The 23,599-nt window shown below is 29.2% G+C and overlaps 1 protein-coding gene across 2 annotated transcripts in view; it reads right to left on the bottom strand.

The window, feature by feature from the left end:
• Positions 1-235: 235 nt before the first annotated feature.
• Positions 236-23,599, bottom strand: part of LOC132737524 (secretin receptor-like) — a 28,025-nt gene continuing 4,661 nt past the window's right edge. Inside the window, exons 1-13 of one of the 2 annotated variants that reach the window (XM_060724822.1) lie at positions 21,771-22,101; positions 11,573-11,668; positions 11,049-11,159; positions 5,997-6,133; positions 5,639-5,733; positions 4,885-5,053; positions 4,451-4,607; positions 4,121-4,181; positions 3,671-3,740; positions 3,305-3,396; positions 2,512-2,653; positions 1,592-1,633; positions 236-1,114 (exon numbers count right to left, since the gene is read on the bottom strand). In XM_060724822.1, coding sequence (XP_060580805.1) covers positions 779-1,114; positions 1,592-1,633; positions 2,512-2,653; positions 3,305-3,396; positions 3,671-3,740; positions 4,121-4,181; positions 4,451-4,607; positions 4,885-5,053; positions 5,639-5,733; positions 5,997-6,133; positions 11,049-11,159; positions 11,573-11,642 — 1,482 coding nt within the window. In that variant the 5' untranslated portion in view covers positions 11,643-11,668; positions 21,771-22,101 and the 3' untranslated portion in view covers positions 236-778. Of the gene's footprint in view, positions 1,115-1,591; positions 1,634-2,511; positions 2,654-3,304; positions 3,397-3,670; positions 3,741-4,120; positions 4,182-4,450; positions 4,608-4,884; positions 5,054-5,638; positions 5,734-5,996; positions 6,134-11,048; positions 11,160-11,572; positions 11,669-21,770; positions 22,102-23,599 lie in introns of those variants that run through there. The other variant, XM_060724823.1, reaches the window with a different exon arrangement.

The raw sequence follows: 23,599 nt of genomic DNA, 5'->3' as shown, positions 1-23,599 counted from the left end.
AAGCTTGTTTAATGTCATAGTGCACTATATTTAAATGAAAAACAAGGGGTTGAAATTTGTTCCAATTGTATATCCCCTATCTGTCAAGCAATGATTTTTCTGTTCAAATCCTACTTTTAAGGTCAAGGGAGCCGAATGAAACTGTTTCAAATTTTCGTTATAATCAATCTAAAATAATAATTATAACTAAATAACATAAAGGAGATAGAAAATAAAACATAACTCGAAATAGATGTCATTGTATTTATAATCAACTTTTTTTTTGTCATGTTATGAAAGATATTATAATAGAGACGTTCAATATTACAATTTTGTGGAACTGTTTAAATGCATAATGAAATGGCTAAGGCAGCAATTGAATTTAGAAAGAATCAACAACTATATTCTTTTCCAACGAATGTAGTTGAAAGAATAGCAGTTTCATTTGCGGTAGTGATGTAAAATCCCATTTTGAAAAGATATATCCTAACTTATAAGTTTGCCTACATCAGATAAGTAAAGATGCTAGCTGCAAACTACATGTACTTATAACAGTTGACAGTATCAAATTACTTAAAATAAGTATACAGTCTTAAATAATGATTATCAACTTATTGGACAATAATAGCATTTAATGATACTTTACTTTCCAAAATATTAAAAACATAGATACACATATCATTTACATGTTTTTTGTCTCACAAATGATAAATTAAATGTAAATCTATGTAAATCTATGTATCCATGAAGCAGCAACAATTTGTTCATGTACAGGTAAATTTTCTTTAAACACAACTTTTTAAACCTCACCCTCCCCAAAAGTTAAACTGTCAGGTTCACCCTTTACACAGTCATTATGTTCACTCTGCCATGATAATGTTTTGAATTTCTCTTTTGTCATTGCACGACTTTTGCGTGGCCATGTAGCATGTTCATGACACATATTATTCAATTTGCACGTATCAGTACATGTGCCATTTGGGTGAATATTGCAGTCGCTGCTGATACGGGTATCACGTGTCGTATCACGTGACATTCTCCGTGACGATTTACGCCAAGAAGAGAGTAAAATGGAACGTGTGTTGTTTGAATTTAATCTTCGTTTGAAACACCATTTTCGTATTTCATTCTGTACCTGCACAATAAAATTTTACTAATATTATAAGTTAATTTGTCATTCCAACAAAAAAACATTTACATATCATTTAACAGTTTAGCTTTTACTAGCCTTAAGCAAGAATCTAGAGAATCAAGAAGCTAGAACCTAGTTCTTTTAAAGAGTCTTTAAAAAGATATTTCATAGCAATAATGACATGAATTGTATGAATGAGTTTATGTTATACGTCTTATATTTACGTTTCCAACCAAAATTGTTTCAATGATAAAATTAAGCCTAGATTCAAATCATTTTTATTCAAACAGAAAGACAGAAAAACGAGAAAAGAAATCCGCAACATGAGCATGCTTGAAAATGAGAAACTTATGTCAAGATGTCAGAAGAAATAAAGGAACCTGCTTGCAGAAATATAAGACATGATGTGCTCTCTGATAAGTCATAAGCTTTTCTGGATTGAATTGTAAACTGTGAAAATGCCAGAAAAGATATAATTACCTCTTCGTTAAGGAAGCAAAACAACAAAGCTAAAACAAATCCCTGAAAAAAGAGAAAAATCATTTTCATTGTTAAATACGGACTCGGATAAGTATTGATATTATTTGTCTCATATTTTACCATTTTTCCCTTAGAATTCTATTTAAGTATTTCAACCCTTTGCTGACATAGAAAATATACAATAATTATTGATACTTTTTTCATTTACATGCCTTATCTATTGATATAGACGTACTCTGATTTTTATTTGAATAACGCACACGTTGATATGTGTTATATCTTTCAAAGAAATGTTGTGGTGAAATTCTCATTATATCCATTAATCTGATAATTATAATTAGACAGGTCAGGGATATATGTATTGCCTCACTTTACAAATTTGATTCAATGTGTTGTTAGTGTCATTTAATAAGAGAAAGTAGAAAATTGTAGTATCATACTTTGTATAAACATACTATTCTTAATTTGATATATAAGGATCCCTTCAAAGACCGCTTTTAATTAGTTTTAATTAAAGCCCAGGAAATTGGCGGAAACGTGATTTCATATCAAAATTATAATATTGAACTCAAAAACGTTTTATACTTGTTTATATAAAAAATTAATAAATAGTTCAAATAACAAATATAATGCCTCTTTTTCTTATAATAATGTTTACGTCTATTTATTTCATTTTCTTTTTTTTTATTTGTTTTTCTTTTTTCTTTTGTTGTAGAAATATCTCGCTCAAATCAATATGAGGAGTTTTTAATTTTGGCTCCAAAACAAACTTTACGTAATACTATTTTTTTCTTATTTTCAACAGTAATATTCTTAGCTAAACTTTGCATAACAAAAAACATAAAATATTATTTAATCAAAGTTTATTATCAAAAAAAAAGAAATATCAAATAAATACCAGTAATTTGAGAAAAACTTACTTGGAATGAATTATAAAACATTTCACAATACAGGTAAATGAAATCTGCTTCCATACTAAACACACCAACCGGGTAAGCGTTAAACGCAATATATACCACCCCAAATAGTGGTAAAAGCACCAAAACAAACTTTGCAGTCTTCCTTTAATATATAATAATTACATTGGTAAATAGAAGTATCGTGTTCTGGATTTTTTGAACTTAGATATATCATACATTTGTTTCATATTTCTGACAATCTAGTTAGATTTATATGTTTCATATCAGTTTTTGGTTGACTACGAATGATAAATAATTCGATAAAATGTGTGTCTTATTGTTGTAATTATGTAAAAAAAAACATTGTGATGGAAGATCAAAGTGAAAAGAAAATGTCATTGCTCTTACTTTAAAATCACTTATAGCTGCTTAAATAATCATTTAATATTTTCTAAAGGTAATCTGCAGCTATTGCGTTTGTTATTAACATGTCAAGATTTTGAATAGCCCAATTTCGTCAAGAAGCTATATCAGCTATATTATTCATTCCTATTATTTATGTATTGAGTAAAGAAATGTTACAGTAAACAATCATGATCTAATCTGCAATAAATGCATATACAAATAGTGATATATATTTTAAGGAATAACTATTCGAAAATAATAATGATAAATATAGTCTGAAAATTTTTGTAAAATTAACGACCATTTGTAATTTAAAACACTAAAAGAATGGGTAGATTTTTATAAGAAGGCGCCGGTAACCATAGGTTATAAGGTAGAATTCCATGGATTTATTTCTGTGAAGTCTTACCTCCAGTACTTTGCATCACTTTTTACATGTCGACTTAACTTTGACTTTACGCATAGCACTCTCACAATATTGATGAAAAATAGAAAATTTATCTGTAAAGAACAACAAAGTCAATTTAATAATCATACTCATTGTTCTATAAAATATATCATTGAAGTAATACCATCATTAATTGCTTTATTTATGCAAAAGTTCATTTTTCCTTTCTTCAAAATATTTTATCAAATTTTGTGACTGGCAATGAAATCGAAGTTGTTAAAATACTAAATGTTCTGGCTGAGGTATGAGGTACAACATGTCAAAAGTAAAACAAATATTGTATAAATGACTTACAACGTTCATGCAGTAAAATGTTTACAAACTTACAAGAATAGAAAGATGCATTGGTGCTTTAATAATCCAAAAATATCCACCCGTATTTTGCCGATTCCAACACCTAGATATTTTAAAAGAAAGAAAAACAAAAAAATCCAAATAAAAACCTTATTGCAACAATTATTTTGTAAAAGAGGATAAACGTCTGCAGACAACAATTTTGAATAAGAAGTCTTACTTTTTGTAGAAACAATAAAGTTAAGGTCTACAAACTGTCGAATGCATTGCCAATGAAAAACAACAAATTTTACATCATATAAAACTGTGTTATAAGAACTAAACGAAACTTCAGTGCTAAAATAATTAAATCGTGATAATTTGTTTTCATTTTGCATATAAACAAATATGTAATCACATCTTTTTTAAAGTAGGTAAGCAATAGTATTAAAATATACATTCATGACTTGAGGTGACAAACTTAAATGATTCGGATCAACTTACAAATCGTTGTCCTTGAAAATTCGTACTACAATCCATGGTGTCACAAAGGTGAATGAAGAAACTGAAATATACATTAAGGCTGGCGTTTACACATTGACACCTGAACTAAGGTAACGTTTATTTTAGTGGCTGTTTCATAAGCAAATAATAATAATGCATTTCGGACATAATGTATAGTTTGAAGACAATTAGAATGAAAAAGTAAATTAATAAATTACATGGAAACGTTTTGAATAGTAGAATAATGAAAGCTTCAAAATTTGAGCGATTAGAAATAACAGATAACAGTTCTTTACTTTGAAATTACTATCATATTTATTCATTACTTACACCAACCGAATAACACATATAAGCGTGTACCATGTCTCTCTGTAAAAAGTGTTTTGTATACAAGCATATGTAGATATAGTCCCTCCATCAAGATCCACATCATACTAGTCGCAACGGAATACATAAATATACTCACTATCAACTTACATTCCCAATGCTAAAGGAATCAGAAAAAGAATATATAATTTAATTTGATGGAGGAAACTATTGTGATTTGACAACAAAATTGTGCATGAATTAAAAATGGAATTATTGATGTCAGAATTGAAGATTATATAAAACAAGTACAAAAAAAACATTATTTTATTTAATTGCTTTTGATAAAAACATGAAGTTATTTCCTTATGATAAAAAGTAATTATGTTATATTTCAAAATATTTACAGACACGTTCTTGCCATTTTAACAAATATTGTTATAATGCTATATAATTACCAGTCCATTTTCTTTAAATTCTATGGTCCCTCCTGGATTACGAATAATGTCTTTCTCTAAACCAATATCGTCAACAAAGAATGACGATTTTAGAAAAGAAACCGAAGCTCGTAGAATAAATGCACAGAATAGGTTTATATGTAGCACGTTACTTTTGCAGTGAAGCCGTCTGAAAAAATACACCCATTGGTTAATATAAGGTACACCTTTGAACGGTCTTAAAAGACAATCATATGAATATGAAATATTTACAACAATTTATGCTGCATATCAAACATTTGATATGAACAATTGATTATTATTGTATCATAGTTTCTATGAAAACATGTCCGAGTTAAATCGCACATAGACAGTGCGTTAACTGGAGTTCAAGTATATGGAAGTTTGTTATGCCCCCTAGTAAAATCAGGTGTTTCGTGTTTCGATGGTCCTTCTATTACTTTTTGTATATAGAAATGTATTATAAAAACAAAATATTTAATAACTTAATACATGTACTTACTTTCTATTTTATTAAAATAATGATATATCATAAGCTTGTGTGTATGCCTGCGTAACGGTTCTAATTAATTTTTGTTTTTCTCTGTGCCATGTAATTCTAATGTATTGTATGTGATATAATCAAATAGCGAGATTCAGGGCTGAACAAAAGTCATTGACATTCATTATTAATATAACTGAGAAAATATCATCTGGCAGTTGTATCAAAACTAAAGACTTTCAAAACGATTTAAGAGAAATGTGTTCCTGTTACCTAGACGCTATCATAATTGTTACAGCTACGATAAGTGATGCCAATGATATTCCGTAGCCTATCTCTGACATCAGTTGTATACGTGTTAGATGATCCTACAATGTAAATCATATATAGTTAAGTACATTCATTTGAAAACAAAATGAACTGTTTCTCATATAAAAAGTCACAAGAAAGGCTTAATGGGAGAGGACATTTATAAGCTTTATAGCTTTCTGTCCAATCCCAAAATGTACTTTGTAAATATTGTTCACTTGTTAAATGTTTTGTTGAATAAATATGTTTAAACCAAGTATCTTTTCTCAAATTAAAGAATCAAAATATATTATTTCCGTTATTAGAGTAAACACGGACTTACATTTTTGTCTATCGGAACCTGGGGTTTTGGGTTATTACGAAGGCAATTTGTATAATTGGTCCAACCAACAGTATTGTTTGTTTCTACAAAGTTTGGTTTCCATGTACCATCTGGCAAACATTCTCGTGTCGCAAATTCTAAAATAGCAAATTTGAAATAGTTATGTGTATTATATTCCGTCGTCGGACATTTGTTTTCCTAATGTGAGGTGAAATAACGGTATCAGTATAAATATATGTTACTCTTATGCAAAATGTTTTAATTTTCATGACAAAGAAAGATGTGAATATTAATTCATTTGATGAAATGTGTCAAGGAAGAAACATTGTATTGTATGATTTTCGCATATGAAACATTTATTTCGATTCTGATGGTGACCTTTCTTTTGAAGTACTTGCAATAAATGGTTTTGTATTTTTATCATGTCTTATGGAAACTCCGGAATATGTTTTCTGTTACGAAACGTTTAGAACAATGCCTGCAGTACACAGAAAGTTCCATTGTACTTTTGTAGTGTTTGTTTTTATCTATAGTAAGATATCATACAGCTTTACAAAATAATAACACATATAGGCATAAATTACATCTGCAAAAATTTGATAAACACATTATTTTGGTTTTCAAACAAATAATGAGTTTGTATTTCCAGGGAAATGAAGCCAGTGTTCTATGAATTACAATGTCCAAGAAGCCGTTTCTCTTCTATTTTCGTGTGTATTCTGTGTTAGTTATAGAAACACTATAACTGTGTAAATAATAGAAAGATTATTATATTTGCCAATTATTTTTGGAAATGAAACACATCAATTCTTGTCAGCCATCTATCTTCATTATGATCATAAAGTAAACAAGGAGTGAGACTTGGCACAATATTCTTTAGATCTGCATGATCATTCCATATATATTCTGATTGATATCTTATAAATTCAAGCGAGATTATTCTTATCTTGACACCGTTGCAGATAAATTGTTCTTGTTGCCAATGAAAAAAATATATTCTGAAAGATTTGAAGACATAATAGATGATAAACCTTAAGTTGGAGCTGTTGTCGGTCAGGTAATCATAAAAAAACACAGATGTTTTTTTCTGAGAAGAGTGGGAGGTTAAATTCAAACAGATGTTTTAATAATGATAGTAAAATTAAGAATTTTGAAAGTTATAAAAGAAAGCACCATACGGGATATTATTCATTGTTAGAGAGCAGGTATTTATTCTTTAAAATATGTGTTGATGTAGCTATTATCTAAGTTATTTGCCAAATAAAATACACATCAACCTTTTCAAAGAGTGATAATATACCGGTATTTATCTCTTATGAGCAAATAGTAAATCATTATTTTTATATCAGTAACGCAATGAATTGTCAAAACATATCAGAAACTCGTCATTCACCAAAAAACAAACATATTTGTCCAATTGGACCTTAATACTTGTCATCATTTTTTGAGTCAGTTCTCATCTATCATAAACTTCAAAATAACAGTATAAAGTGAAATGAGAAATATATGTGTTGCAATTTATTTATTCTAGTTCTTCAACCGAACACAATAATGAAATGAATTTGGCAGCTTTTACGACAGATTTAAAGAACTTATCTAGTCGCAAAAGGTTTCTCATTTCTTTATTGTGTGTATATAAATTTGGTGGCATATATATATTTGACGATATGGTGAAGAAACATTCGTAATTAATTCAAACTTTATGCTCGTCAGTATTGAAATAAATTTATTATCCAATATAGGACAAATTCATTTCATCCAATAATTATATCGAAAATGAAATATTGTTATATCTATCAGCTTTCATATAATGAAATATTACACTTGATTGCAAACAATTAAATTTGATATAATTTTCAATTTAATAATAACAACAAAGTGATGTTTAATTTGCTGGAATTGCCATTTGGGAAATGTAAATTTTGTATCATTCGAAAAATATATTGTAGATGAAAATAAATTATATAATTGTGAATGACATATTGTGATTTTAAACATTAGCGGAAAGAATTTAAAGAAAGTTATTGTACAGTTGTGACATGGCATTTACAGAATGTTTCAACAAATGTTATTGCACATTTGTGACCAGAAGTGTTTTTTTTTATATATATATAATTAACATGCATATAGGCCATGTCTGCACAGTAATACACATGCACAAGATAATTTTGTAATATATGTCTGTAGCTAGACTAAGTATACCGGTAAATTTTAGTCGTTAACTGATTGATATTATTATCTTAACAGAAAAATATATAAAACTTCGGATACCAAAAAATACACAAAGGCTTACATATGTAAGTTTATAAATGAGAAAGAGGAGGGAACTTATTCAAAATATATTAACATGAATTTTCTTAGTAATCTTTTAATATTTGAATATGTTGATTTGCTATTGCAAACATTCTTTAGAAGGAATTGAGGAATAAGTATGAATTATGCCAGTCACCTTTTAAGTATATGGCATCTAAAGAAACGAACTGATTAAGGCAGTTTTTCTATAATCCTGGGACAGGATTACAAAACAACGAGTTTGAAACAATATTTGCGCACAGTTTTATGATTTTCCGTCTTAATTAAATATAAATGTAACACTTTTATAAGTAATTTCCAACTTACGACCATAAACAACGGTAATTTCTACTTTTGCAAATTAAGCATATTCCCTTAACTGTTTCATCATAATTACAAGAATTTTGGGTTAAAGAATATATTGAACCATAATATTGCCATATTCCACAAGGAAAAAATAAATCTTATTCTGATCACAAAACACTTCCTTTATATATCATATGTAATAGCCATAAGGATTCCATTGTTGATGTTTATTTCTGCTAAATCAACGGAAAAAAAACTATTTAGAGTTTTAAAAGAATTATTTAGATATATACCCCAAAATAAACAACAACATGCAATATTGATAGTATTCGCTATGGGAAATCAATGCTTTTAAACAAATGAGTGCAGGGTAACTTTATATAAGCAAACGCTTGAGATCAAACCTTTTGAATACTTCTTGCAACAGTTGTTTAAAGTTAACGTTTCCAAAGAACATAATTTAAGTATGGCACACGTGTAATCGATGTTTCGTTTTTGTTAATCAAAGTTAACCAAATGTTTGCTATGTTGAAATTGATTAAAAAACCGAGTAAAGGTAAAATATCTTGAAATCCTTGCAAAATAAAACATATAACTAAACATGAACAAACCTACGTTTAAATAAAAAGTAAAATTAAAGTTTATTCACACACCTATCTATTTAAAAAAAAAACTTGGAAATACGCTGCACGTTAAATTTTCTAGGTATACATAGCTTTAGCTTTTATGTATTGTATAATTTGCCTTATCATTTCAAGCCGGTCAATTTGATCGACTTTCGCGATATTGATTGACAACCGATCTGCTTTGGCTCAGATATTCGGAATATATCACTGACAGTTTCAAATATATCAAACTTATCTCAGACAATTAATCAATAAATAAATTAGAATAAAGGAAAATCATCTATATCATTAAAAGACGACAGAGCATGTCAGTCAGAACAATAGTTCCTCTTTGCACTAATGTTGCTGGATTTGTGTAAATGGTTGGTGCACATGAAAATAACTTTAAATTACATTTTTCACAAACTTTCGTTTAATTTTATTTTTAACTTAAACATACTCAATAATTCACGTGATTCACTGACATTTTTATAAAATCATTCGAAATTGGTAACGTTCGTTTTTTGAATAGACCTTTTATGGTTCACTTAAAGGTGTTTTTATATTTTATATCTGATTCATAGATATTTTTCAATATCAATTACAACTGGTAACTTGAAATAAATTACTTATTCAACTCATTTTGACTGCGAAAAAATGAACACAATGTCACTGTTAACAATATGTTTGTAATATGAAATGTATTCATTAACATATGATATTAGAAATGATAGATCTAGTGAAATGGTAAGTTTTGCGTAAGAGTATTTTCTCCAAAATGTAATGGCAAAATATTATATTGGTGTGTGGATAAAAAACAAACTGCATTCTACAACCAGAAAATCGATATTCATATTAAAACTGCTGTTTTTTATCTAACTAAACCAATACTGATAAGCTTTTGTTGTATAAAATCTTTGTCACTGCAAAATGAAGTATTTCGGCCTTTAATATATAGAATATGTGTTCAGCAGGGCTAATTCATTGCAAAAAAAACAAAAACATTTTTACTTGCCGGCTTATCATGTTAATCCATTTTTATAGGTAACTCAATAATTTTGAATTGTATTATCGTCTTAAATAGAGGTGTTTGTAAAGTTTTTACTTCTTTATATTTGAAAAAGTGGAACGCACTTAATTTATTGACAACTGAAGCATTGATGTGCAGTGTAATGAACAAATTTCTTTAGTAAGAAACCAAAACCTGTACAACTTTGAACTGCTTACTATTTTTATTCTAGAAAGGAATTTCTGATTTGAATAGTAACCGTTTTTATTAAAAGCAAACCATTTTTTTGTATAATACAAAAGTAGCAATTCCTACTCATGTCGAATTAAAGATAACATCAATGCTTAATTTAAAATACAGATTTTCAAGTTACGCAATACAGTATTTAATTCAATATAGAAAAACGAAGACATTTTAAGGGCAAAGCAAACCATTATCAAATGTGAAAATTTGCAGTCTTTATTTCATTTTGTTTGTTCATGAGAAATCATAACACATCATGTCTCAGGTTCGTGCAGATAAATAAAGATATCTTAATCAAACACAAATTTGGTTAACAAGTAAATTGTAAGATGTATCATTCATTTATTCGTTTATTAGAATGAAAATAAGCTTGACAAAAAAAAAAAAACACACACACAAAATACATCATTGCTTATATTGTTAATATGACCGCCAGTTTTTGTTTTGTATATCCATAAATATTTGTGACATATTCGTCAGTCCTATTGTTTAATTAAATGTCAGAAAAAGGTAAGAACAACATAAAATAACGCTTCAAAATTTACATGATTACTTATCTGAAGGTTTTAAGTAGTTATCAAAGTGTTTGTTATATACCTGATGGATTAAAACTTGGAATATATTTTGCGCAATGCTGTTTTGCTGTAGAACCCGCTGATGTAAAGTCCCAACACATCGCACCATCCCATGTTGCATTACAGTACAATCCTAGAGAAGTAAAAAAGAACTTTAAAATAAACACATTCTAGTGGGAAAATGATAAACAAAATCGTCAGTATAACTGGAAGTAAAACCAATCATATATCATTTTTTGTATTCATTTGAGGATCCTATATTTCATATTGTCAATGTTGACATAATTTATAGTTTAAAATTTTATATAACCAACATGTTATTTTTTTTGGAGTTGATTCATATAAAGTACCACGGTAACAGTGTCTGTGACGGATGAGTTTTATCTAGCTCTCTTAAATATCAGTCATAAGTTTAGCAGTAAATCATTTGACAGAATTTAATTAAAAATAAAGTAACAAATACAGATAGCTATTAGGTTACCTGATAAGAAATTACTTGAATATTAAATTTTATTGTTCAATTTAACCGATTGATTTTTATCTAACCTGATCTAGGGGGTTCTTGTCTTACCCTTTCCTCACACAATCGCTTCATTTTCTGTACAATTAGTGCCATATTTGGTCTAATACAACTGATTCAAACTGAAAAATAACAATAGATATTAACCGCTGTGTTTGCCAATTTAAACAGGTTTTGAAGTTTTTAATTAGAATTACCTAACTTATAGCCAAATATGTTTTCCTTTTATTGTTGGCATACAAGGGATTGATAGACAGACATAGGGAATACCAACAAAACATTTATATATAATCATATGATAAAAAATAACTGTATATAAAAATCAGAAGAAATGAAATACTAAAATTAATACACTGGTAAGGTACATGTTGAGGTAATAAAGACAAATTGACGTAACAAAGTTGTGAAAAACTGTACAAGTCATGATTATATTTAATAATAATAAATTAGCAGATATTCAGATTTGTAATTACACATGTAGTATAATCACGTGATTTGAAGATTCCTTGAAGTTTTTAGTACGTGAATATCCGCACGTTTCATTTATCCTTCTTTTAAATGCATTACTTCCCTAATAGATTTATAGTCTTCCACTAGTCCATGCAATAATATGTGGACGTAATAACCCCTCATTTAAACACATTGTACAAACATTTTAAAAAGAGAAAAGGAAGAATATTTGAACGTCCATTCCTTCATCGAATGTAATTGGAATCTAAAACTACAAAAGCAAACGAAATGAATATTTAAACAGATGTGACACCAATGTTTGTTGATATGTATTTGAAATAAATACATATTTAGAGGTAAACAATAGTTTCTAAAGGCCTGATTAAGTCACGTCTAGGTTCGATGTGTACAGTGATGTTTGTAATAGGAAGTGAACCCAAATAACAATGCTTGCTTATGCAATTGTGTGTTTGAGTATAATAAAATATGCACGCAAACGCGTGTGTCTTCCTATCTATATAAAAGATATTTGAAATATTTGTATTTGAGATAGGATATTAATCAATTACTCTGAAGTTGTTTGCCAGATTTTCAAACATCTACGAGTTGTAGAACATGGTTTAACTTATTTCACGTGACGCAATATCTTACATTTTTATTCTTTTTGTCTTTGAGGACATATGTTTTCAAATATTATTATTATTATTACTATTATTATTATTATTATTATTATTATTATCAATTTCCTTCAAAATGTATACAAAATTAAAGCTGTTTTTAGAAAAAAAAACTCTTTAAATGTTTATTCCCTCGTATGTGTAACTCTATAGGCCATAGGCTAAAGGAACACACTAATAGAATAGAGTATAAAAAACAAAAACAATTATAAAGAAAAACAATAAACACATAAAAGAATTTTCTTTGAAATTAATACTTAGATTTTAAAAACAGATCCATTCATATAATCAAAGCTTATAAAATCAAAATCTAAGCGATAGTGCACAACAACCATCCTCCGTGAAACAATCCATCAGAATGTCCATCTTTTGTTATTTGTCAATATTAAAGTATGCACTACCTTTGTGAATATGTAATTGTAATTAAGGAATGATTTATCTTTAAATAACCTGAAATATTACTTTTACATTCTAATATTTCTCCAGTGACTTGTTATTTATTTTCATTGTTGGCTTCTACGGAAGAAAACAAGAAAAAGATTATTTTATTTTATAACTGATAGAATATGAACAAATTAAAGACAGAATAATCAAAGCAATAAGTCATTGTTAACAATTTGCCATTTGTTAATAGTCGAGACAGAAGCAAGCATTGCTTTATTTTTTTGAATATGTAATTGTAATCAAATTAATGAGTAATTTCTCTATAAATATGCTGAAATGTTTTTGTTGACATTTTAAATTTTCTGCAGTTAATTTTATAACATTATTCTTATTTGTTTTTATTCTTTGGCATACATGAATATGTAATTTCTTTAAGCTTACAAATATTAACTAGCATTAATGTGCACAGTCAGTAATTATAACATGCATTTAACCTTTTTGTTTCATTTTTTTAATCCTCTAATCATAAGTAGAAACATTGGCGTAGGTACGGTTTGAGTGAATCTACAAGTTAGTACTATAGTGAATTGATAAACAACAACAACAAAACAACAACAAAACTTGTCAACAAGCACCAATATATTATGTAGAATTCAACTTTTTAAGCATATATAAATAATGCATATTAGATTGATCATAAACACTTTTTAGTCGATTCATTGCCAGTCGAGACAACAATTGAATCATGTACTTCAATATATTTTCCGTTTTATCATCAACAAATAGGTTAATGTAAAAAAATTGGTCTAACAAAAAAAAGTGAGAAACATAAAACAAAATTAAATACTTATGTAAGTTCTCAAGATGAAAATAATTGTGATGATTTGTGAACAATTTCAATGATGTTTTACATTAGCACGTGTGTTTCGTGTATGTTGTATGACTGTGAAATTTACTATGTCATATTCGACTAATCGAATTTTACAAATACTCACTTGTGCGGATTAATCACGAAACCAATCATTGAGATGAATAAATTGTTCAGTAAACACATTACTTGAATTTGTTGTAAGTCTGGGGCTCTAGACAAAATATGATGAAATCATGTGTTAAGCCAGTGCTGCTTGAATAAAGTAAAATAAGATAAAATAACAAAATGAAAACAACGACAAACGATCCCCTCCCCAAGCGCAAAAGCAAGAAATAAAGTTCTGAATTATGAATATTTTCAAAGTATTGTGAAGCATTAGAAATACTTATAATTGCTAAACTCTGTTGCCTCTGTTGACAGTTCTGAACGTTCATTTTTTAACATCACAGTTATATTATTTTTTTGATTTTATAAAATTAATATGTTTACTGGAGGTTAACGATAACATCAGGTAGCGAACAATTGAAGTTTTCATTTTCATTTCATTGTACCCCAACGTATTCACTGGAATCGTTGCCAATACTTATAAAATGGCTTTTTTGTTTTTGTTTGTAACAAAGTATTTCAGTTGAAATGTGTTTTATGTTACACGCTTAATGAATTTATCTCGTGTATATCCTTATGGAACAGAGCGGTACTAAGCAATGGGTGTAAAGTATTTTGCTGACAGAAACAACGACTTGCCCCTGACAGACACGATAACCGAACGTCATGGCAGCCACTCAATGTTTATCGTTGGTTATTTAATAATTGGCTGTTTCTAATATTCAATTGACAAAATTAAATAAGTACAGGCAGTTCTGCAACACTACAAACAAACGCTATTTTTTATTAATTACATGACGATAATTTATGCGTGATTAAAAGAAAACTAGTCTCATAACACTAAGAAACTTTTGCTGTCTATAACAGATAATGAAATATACTCTGCCCATAAACAAGGTAAATGACGTAAAAATTAGCGGAAATTGTAAATGAAAACGTTTTTTCTAATATTTTTGTGTTTTCTTTTCAATTTATTGATGTATTGATGTATTATGCTTTAAATAAATTATTCGGTAAATAATATATAATTATTTAAGCAATATGACAATTGTTATTCTTGTAGGCATGGTGCCTTTAGGTATAGTAAGGCAGTTTTAGTTATTGAGCCAAAGTTATTTTCTTGAGCTCCGATTAGTTAATTCTGGAAGCTATAATAAATGCTGAGAGCTACGAGTAATGAATGCACATGCATTGATTCGGCTCCAGATAGAACCCGCTTAATAGTTTATACTAATCGTAGGCTTTCTGTCAGCCAGAAAGCCTTTACCTAAAATGATAAAGACATTGTGATCACAATATTATTATCTTAAAACAAAGAAATTATCAAACGTAGAAAAACGCAGAAAACCTTAATTTGAAAAAATACAATTATGTAAATTTTATTTTCCAACAAAAATAATTCAGTGTTAGATACAGACATATTATTAAAAAGGTGATAATGAAATAGCTACGAATCTTTATCAAAACGAACCACCTGTTTCTGTTAAGCCGAAATTAAAGTTTGTAAAGTAATGTTATGATTGATGTGTCTTTGAATTGAAAAGCAATTATTTAAAGACATAGATACTTTTCAAAAATACTTGTGGAAAAACTTGTGGTAGACACCGATGAATTTGAGACGTCATAGACGTTTCAAATGAACTTAAAGTTTAAAGCACATTATTGATCTACAATTGAGTACTACAATAAGTATAAAGATATATATATTTCAGGCTCAAGATATAGAGAAGTAAATAATTTTAGTGTGTTTATGAGTATTTTGATATAATAATAATTTAGAATATTCAAAAAATGCAAGAAATTCTTGAAATTTTGAAGAAAGAAAGAGTAATATTAACAAGAGCTGTCGGTAGGACAGCAACGCGCGACTAGTCTTAGTGCTTGATAGTAAAAAAGCCTTGATTTAAAGGTAAAATTTTCTCAGTAAAGAAAAAGGCAAAATTTTTCTTTAAATCCATATTACAGTTATAGGCCTTGGAGAGAGTCCTATTATGCTCTCAAAGAAGAGTATAAAATTTCAACATGTTTCAAAGCCTTATGTCTATGAACTTTGAAAATATTTGAGGTATTACAAAAACTTTAACGTAAATTCTAAGTCGAAAAAGGGGCATAATTCTGTCCAAATACTTGATAGAGTTACCTCCTCCTGTTTACAGGTTGGGGTCATGACAGTCAACAAGTACATGCAAAGTTTTAAGGCCATATGTCAAAGGACTATGAAAATATTTGAGGTATTACAAAAACTTTAACGTAAATTCTAAGTTGAAAAAGAGCAATTATTCTGTCAAAATGCTTGATAGAGTTACCTCCTCCTATCTACAGGTTGGGGTCATGATGGTGAAAAAGTGTGCAAGGTTTCAAAACCATATGTCAATGGACTTTGAAAATATTTGAGGTATTACAAAAACTTTTACGTAAATTCTAAGTCGAAAAAGGGGCATAATTCTGTCAAAATGCTTGATAGAGTTACCTCCTCCTGTCTACAGGTTGGATTCATAATGGTAAACAAGTGTGAAAAGTCTCAAAGCCATATGTCAAAGGACTTTGAAAATATTTGAGGTATTACAAAAACTTTTACGTAAATTCTAAGTCGTAAAAGGGGCATAATTCTGTCAAAATGCTTGATAGAGTTACCTCCTCCTGTCTACATGTTGGATTCATAATGGTAAACAAGTGTGCAAAGTCTCAAAGCCATATGTCAAAGGACTATGAAAATATTTGAGGTATTACAAAAACTTTAACGTAAATTCTAAGTCGAAAAAGGGGCATAATTCTGTCAAAATGCTTGATAGAGTTACCTCCTCCTGTCTACAGGTTGGGGTCATGATGGTGAAAAAGTGTGCAAAGTTTCAAAGCCATATGTCAATGGACTTTGAAAATATTTGAGGTATTACAAAAACTTTAACACTAGAACTATCACTAAATGTGATTAATACCCCCTGCAAGACTGCTTCGGAAATGAGGATGTTACTAGTAACAGAATACCTTGTAAAGAATTGAAATAGAGTTATGGTTGTGGGCAATTAAAGATGGTTGTGGTTCTTGTATGTTGCATTTCCTTTCAATGTGGTTGGCCATTGATGAAGTTTTATTGGATTACTCTGTAATAAGTCCAGAAAGACTAGGAAAAGGAATAAAGGGCAATTACTCTATAAATACAGAAGATTGAGTTATGGTTATTGTGCACTGCACTTCCTCTCATTGCGCTTGACCATTGTATGAAGTTGTATTGAATTCCAACTACTAGTTTTCAAGTTATGCACTGGATAAAAAAAGTAACAAAGGCAATAACTGTAATAAGTCCAAATAGAGTTATTGTTCTTGTGCACTGCACTTCATCTCACTGCCTTTGACCATTGTATAAAGTTTCATTGAATTCCAAACATTAATTTTCAAGTTATGCATTGGACAATAAAAAGTAACAAAGGGCAAAAACTTTTAAATTAATCAAAAAAGAGTTATGGTTTCTGTGCACAACACTTCTTCTCAATATATTTGATTATTGTATGAAATAGTTTTGAATTCCAACTAGTAGTTTTCAAGTTATGCTCTGGACAAGAAAAAAGCAATGGAAAAGAAAGAAAGGGCAATAACACTATAATTACTCTGGACAGAGTTATAGTTCTTGTGCTTGACCATTGTATGAAGTTGTTTTGAAATCCAACCAGTAGTTATCAAGTTATGCTCCAGGAAAAGGAAAAGTAACAAAGGGCAGTAACTCTGTAATTAGTCAAAATGGAGTTATGGTTCTTGCGCACTGCACTTCTTCTTATTGTGCTTGACCATTGTATGAAGTTGTTTTAAATTCCAACCAGTATGTTTTAAGTTATGCTCCGGACAAGGAAAGTATCAAAGGGCAAAAACTCTGTAATTTGTCAAAATGGAGTTATAATTCTTGTGCACTGCATTTCCTCTTAAGGTGCTTGGCAACTGCATGAAGTTGTATTGAATTCCATTCAGTGGTTTTCAAGTTATGCTCCGGACAAGGAAAAGTAACAAAGGGCAATAACTCTGTAATTAGTCAAAATGGAGTTATTGTTCTTATGCACTGCACTTCCTCTCAATGTGCTTGACCATTATTTGAAGTTATATTGAATTCCAACCATTAGTCTTCAAGTTATGCTCCGGACAAAAAAGCAATGGAAAAGAAACAAAGGGCAATAACTCTGTAATTAGTCAAGATGGAGTTATGGTTATTGTGCACTGCACTTCCTCTCATTGTGCTTGACAATTGTATGAAGTTGTTTTGAGTTTCAACCAGTAGTTTTCAAGTTATGCTCCGGACAAGGAAAAGTAACAAAGGCAATAACTCTGTTATTAGTCAAGGTGGAGTTATGGTTCTTGTGCACTGCACTTCCTCTCAATGTGCTTGACCATTGTATGAAGTTATATTGAAATCCAACCATTAGTCTTCAAGTTATGCTCCGGACAAGGAAAATGCAACGGACCGCTGGACCGACCAACCGACCAACCGACCGACCGACCAACCGACCGACCGACCGACCGACCACCGGGTGACTCCTATATACCCCCCCCCCCAAACTTCGTTTTTGGGGGTATAATAAGTGATTACGCCGACGCCGACGCTCGGGTGACTACAATAGCTCTTCTTATTCTAATCGAATAGTCGAGCTAACAAAGGATAGCGACGATAATGTAACGCAGACCCAAGGAACAAAACAGACGGCCGAAAAATATATTTTATATATATAAGATAAACAAACTAAAAATATTATTTTTGGTATTTATTTTATATTTTTGCTTTTTACCGTTTAATTTTGTTTTTGAAACATACTAGTTTAATCTATGCGCAATGTAAAAACGAATCATCAAGATCTTGCTTATAGGATATGTAGTATTTGCTTAAATCGATTCTTACCATTTTAATTCAGTTCCAATATACCGTAGAATGATTAACAGTGCAAATGGCACAGGGGTCAGATTAAGACGTTAATCATGTAAAATATTCTTGATGTATTGCCGCATCAATATGACTGATTTTGCTTTCTTAAACATGTATGAGTATGACAAATAACTGCAAGAATGTTTCGAATGAAAAGATTTTGCAAATTCTAAACTGTATACAAATTGAGTAACAGCTTTGGTCCATTTTTCTCTACTCTACATAATTATATCACTTTCTTCCTTTGTTATCTTTTAACATTTTGCTACCACACGTTCATAATATTAATTAAATCTGTAAATACATTTTATTGTCGTATATTTATAAGGAAATTGAAATTTTAATTCGTACCATGTTATATTTGGTTTTCAGTTTTATCGTGTTAAGTCACTTAAGGGTTTCTTTTAATTATTTTTATATGACAACAATAAACGTCTGTTTCTGTGTTTATATTTGCAGAAGATTATTTGTTTCAAATTAGAGCAAATTATTGTAACCTACGTTCTTCAAATTTCAGAATGTAATAACATTGATACATAAAATATTTTAATTGAAAAGATGACCCTGACTCAAGTTGAAACTTTGTTTTTCTTTAAGTGCAATATCCGATCAGCATTTAATCAAATCAATCCAATGCTGTCAACAATGTATGGATGAAAGGCACGATTATATTTCATTACCTTAAGTGAGGGCACTGAACTGAAAAATGTTATGTTATGATAGAATGATTAAATATGAAAGAAACAAAACTATAATAAAGGTATAAAAGAATATTATGTATTTTGGCAGTCTGACAAATTTGAAAAGATTAATCTTTGATACGAGACAGTATTTTTATATCAATTGTGAATGGAAATCAATTGATCTCAAAGGCAGAACTGGGTCTTTACACGTACTGAAATAAGAAAAGAATAAACGAAAACAAGGTTGCACTTATTCGAACAAATGTATATCCCTTTAATATTAGTTACTTAAGGAAAAAGAAACTTTGATTTATAAGTATTTTCAAAACACTTTTCCAGAAGAAAATATGTGCAGTATCCAAACATAAGGAATCAATCAAAGCGTTTCAAATATTCCTATAAACGTTTGAAAACCAATGGTTGTTAATTTAAACATAATAAGGAAGTAGAAATTTAAATGAATGTGCTCCTGTTTTCAAAGAACGTATTCTATCTTGCAATATTGCCATCTGATAGTTTGATTTTTTAGTGAGATAGATATTGGCTAGCCTAACCAAATTACAAATAAACAGTCAGAAAAAGTTTCATCGTATTATGTTGATGGAGTCGCAATGACTGGAAACATAATCAAATATTGTATTGAATGTACCTATTTTGATCGTTTGGAACTGACATCTTTATTGTTTTTCCTGGTTGTACGTTTATTGTAGTGTATGCAATATGAACGAACATGCGTTTATGTGGATGTCTGATTTGAAATTCATGCATTATTGTTTTTATTATTTTAAGCATAAATCATTGAGGAGTGAGCTCCGGTTTAAATGTTCAACTACATCGGTCTTGGAATGTTGCCAAAGTAAAAATAAAACATTTGAATACTATCACGCTTGTTGCAAAAACTTTCTTAGATAGGGCTATCGCTTGGTATCGAGTTACTACGGACATTACAAATGCTGTTCGTACCTGTTAAAAATATCGTTAACGGAATATAATTGATTATGAAGGACAGAAACAGAAAAATACCTGTTATTAAGGAGTTAAATATCATTTACACGTCGTTCCAATCGTTCTTTGCAAATACTTTTGTATAATTTATACTAGAAGAATATTTTTCAACAGCTGCATAATCAGATATAAAAAATCTTTGTAAATCGAAATGTTTTATCATAACGAATTAATTATTTTTAAAACTAGAATGATACGACTTGTTTTATATGTTCTGAAAATAAATTGTTAAACAGTAAACGTGTTTACTGTATTTATCTTTTTTGCCTTCTAAAGGTGAATGATTATTGATCTGATGTTGTGATATAATTTCTATATACAAACCGGAAATATGAAAAAATAAAACAATATAATAATAAACCACTCGTTTATTTGTCTCATTCGAACTAATGTTTTAGAAAAATAGGATTTTTTTTATATTCAAATCCTATAATTATTTTTAATCAACACTTTATGTGTCATTGATTAAAAGTTTGTTGGCTTGTTTGTTCAGGTTTGCCAGTGTCTATTGAAAAAAAGCTTAAAGCGCTTTCCGTTAACGAATATTTTATTTGTTGCTTTTGTCTGATAAATTTTAACAAACGTTTATTTTACCAGTAATACAGTAATCAATAAATAAATATTACAGAGAATGTAGAGACCAAAGTAACACTAGCTTAAAATATAGGTCATCATCATATCCAAAATAGCACAGAGAAATGTGTCAAAACTAATAAAAAGCATATAAAAATAAATTAGACTATTTCCTAAGTTGTCTACGGTTGTTCTTTCTTGTGGATGCGATTTAATCTTTTAAATGCTCGCTTAAAATGGTTGCTGTATTGTTGATTATGTTTCCCCACTTTGGATCCACATTTTTAGTGAAATAGATAAAACTAGAAAACATACCAGTTAACAGACAATTATGACTTAACATGATTTAGTTTGTCATATCCTATTAATGTGATTTAATTCACAACTATTTATTTCAAGGCTTAATTGATACAAATAAACAATTTGAGTTATCAAAGTTAGTGATCTTTTTAGCAAACATAATTGTTTTCTGTAATGCAGAATTATTAATTGTTTGAAAAAACCTATACAATATCATGATAAATGTATGATAAATCTTGTAACAGGAGACAGCAAAGTCAAATGTCTACTTACCGTTATACACAACGAAAGTCACATTGTTCCGAGAAAAAACATCCTTCTTAACATTTATGATTCAATACAATTATAAACTGGTTTTTACTGAATTTTTCTCTTTTAGTCAATACTCATCCTTCTGTAAATTCACAAATAAAAATCATATTTAATTCAACTAACACGTTCAATCTTAATTTACAATCCAAATAAATGTATATTTATCTTTTATGAAAATAACTACATATAAAATCCTTGCGTTCTTTTTCGGTTATTCAAACACCATGATAACATTTTCCAATTCACATGATGATGTTCAATGGAAGTGTAAGAGTGTTCTGTATAGGAAAACATTGACTGTAGGAAAACCCTGCGATTATCACTCACAGAACATTAATAAAACAAGATTGCCTGATATAGATTGTAGGCACAGAAACATTTACCTCTTCAAAACATATCGAACATGAGTTTTAGAATTCTAGATAAAAATGAAGCATAATAAAATGGTAATAGGTTATCTTCAAAAAAGTAAAATAAGTATGGCGTTTATGATAAAACATCTTTATGTCTTTTATGTGCCAAGAAAATGATATTTGCCATTAATGCGATTCTAGTTGTTTCAATGTTTTAGAAACGTCCGATAAGAATATGTTAATTCCATTCAAGTCAAGACCAACATTTGTATGAACAATAAAGTTAATTCAAGATTTCCATAGAATTTTGTATCCGAATAAATTCACACCAAATGTCATTGATTAAAGAACTTGTAAAACGAACAGGAAAAGAATAAACGTAAACGTGACAATTTTGTATAAACTCATCCCATACAGTAAATATATTCCATGACGATTTAGAATTCATGACTTGTTAAAAACTAGTACCGTCCACCACCCGCACACAAATACTATGAGTACCTTATTAATCATAGACGAATTGTTAAGCAATACATGTAAAAGAAATATTTTGTGTTTGTTATTCAGTACCTTGAAAAAATCTTAGTATCTAAAACTATTTAGGATATGTTAATGTAACATTTCGAAGAAACAATGGTTACAATTGCTGAACATATAGCAATGAGTCTAATAGTCTGAGTATAAGTACTGCTGTCACGATTAATCAAGAGCTATTCGGAATTAAATGTGATTAAAATGGCCGATGAATTTACAGATAAATAAAACAGACGATGTAAAGGCAAGATATTTTCAATCTAAATGGTCGAGTATAGAATATTTATTCAGCAAAATGTACAGGCTCTTAAGAATATACGTCAACATATTCTATCCAATTGTGAATTTCCTCTATTCGGACACTTGCCATGTCGTGGTTTTGTCGCAAAGGACTTTTTTCTCCTTTATTTCTTAAATTTGTGGATTGATATGAAAGCAAGCGTTAAAATGCAATCTCGGCTGCGGAAAATACTGTGACAAGATTCAGGATTTTATTTAAATGTTCAACTGAAAGTTCAACTGGTTGTAATATAGAATACCTAGAACATTGTTACCTTCAATTTATTGTATTAGGTAATCAAGGTGAAAAGAAACTATAATTACGTTTTGTTTGAAATCTGCATTTACGTCATTAGAAAGACGTTTGAAATCGATGTATGTTTAAATAATGAGTATGATGATTGTGGTGGTGATGATGATGATCAACATTATCATCATAATTCAAAGTTAGACAATTTTGCTATTGCAAACAAGAAACCACAATGTAAATTTTTCTATGAAAAGGGAAGTTATTTTCTGTGCAAGGTTGTTATAAAAAGCAATTAAACTTCACACTACCTATATGTACTTGTCTGCTTTTTCCACTGTCACTCATGCTAAGGTGAATAATTCATACGTTAAATG

This window comes from Ruditapes philippinarum, unplaced genomic scaffold, assembly GCF_026571515.1.
Source record: "Ruditapes philippinarum isolate M1 unplaced genomic scaffold, ASM2657151v2 ctg2915_1_1_1_1, whole genome shotgun sequence".
NCBI lineage: Eukaryota > Metazoa > Mollusca > Bivalvia > Venerida > Veneridae > Ruditapes > Ruditapes philippinarum.
The sequence above is the reverse complement of the archived record's forward strand: the minus strand, read 5'-3'. Positions and strand labels throughout refer to the sequence as shown.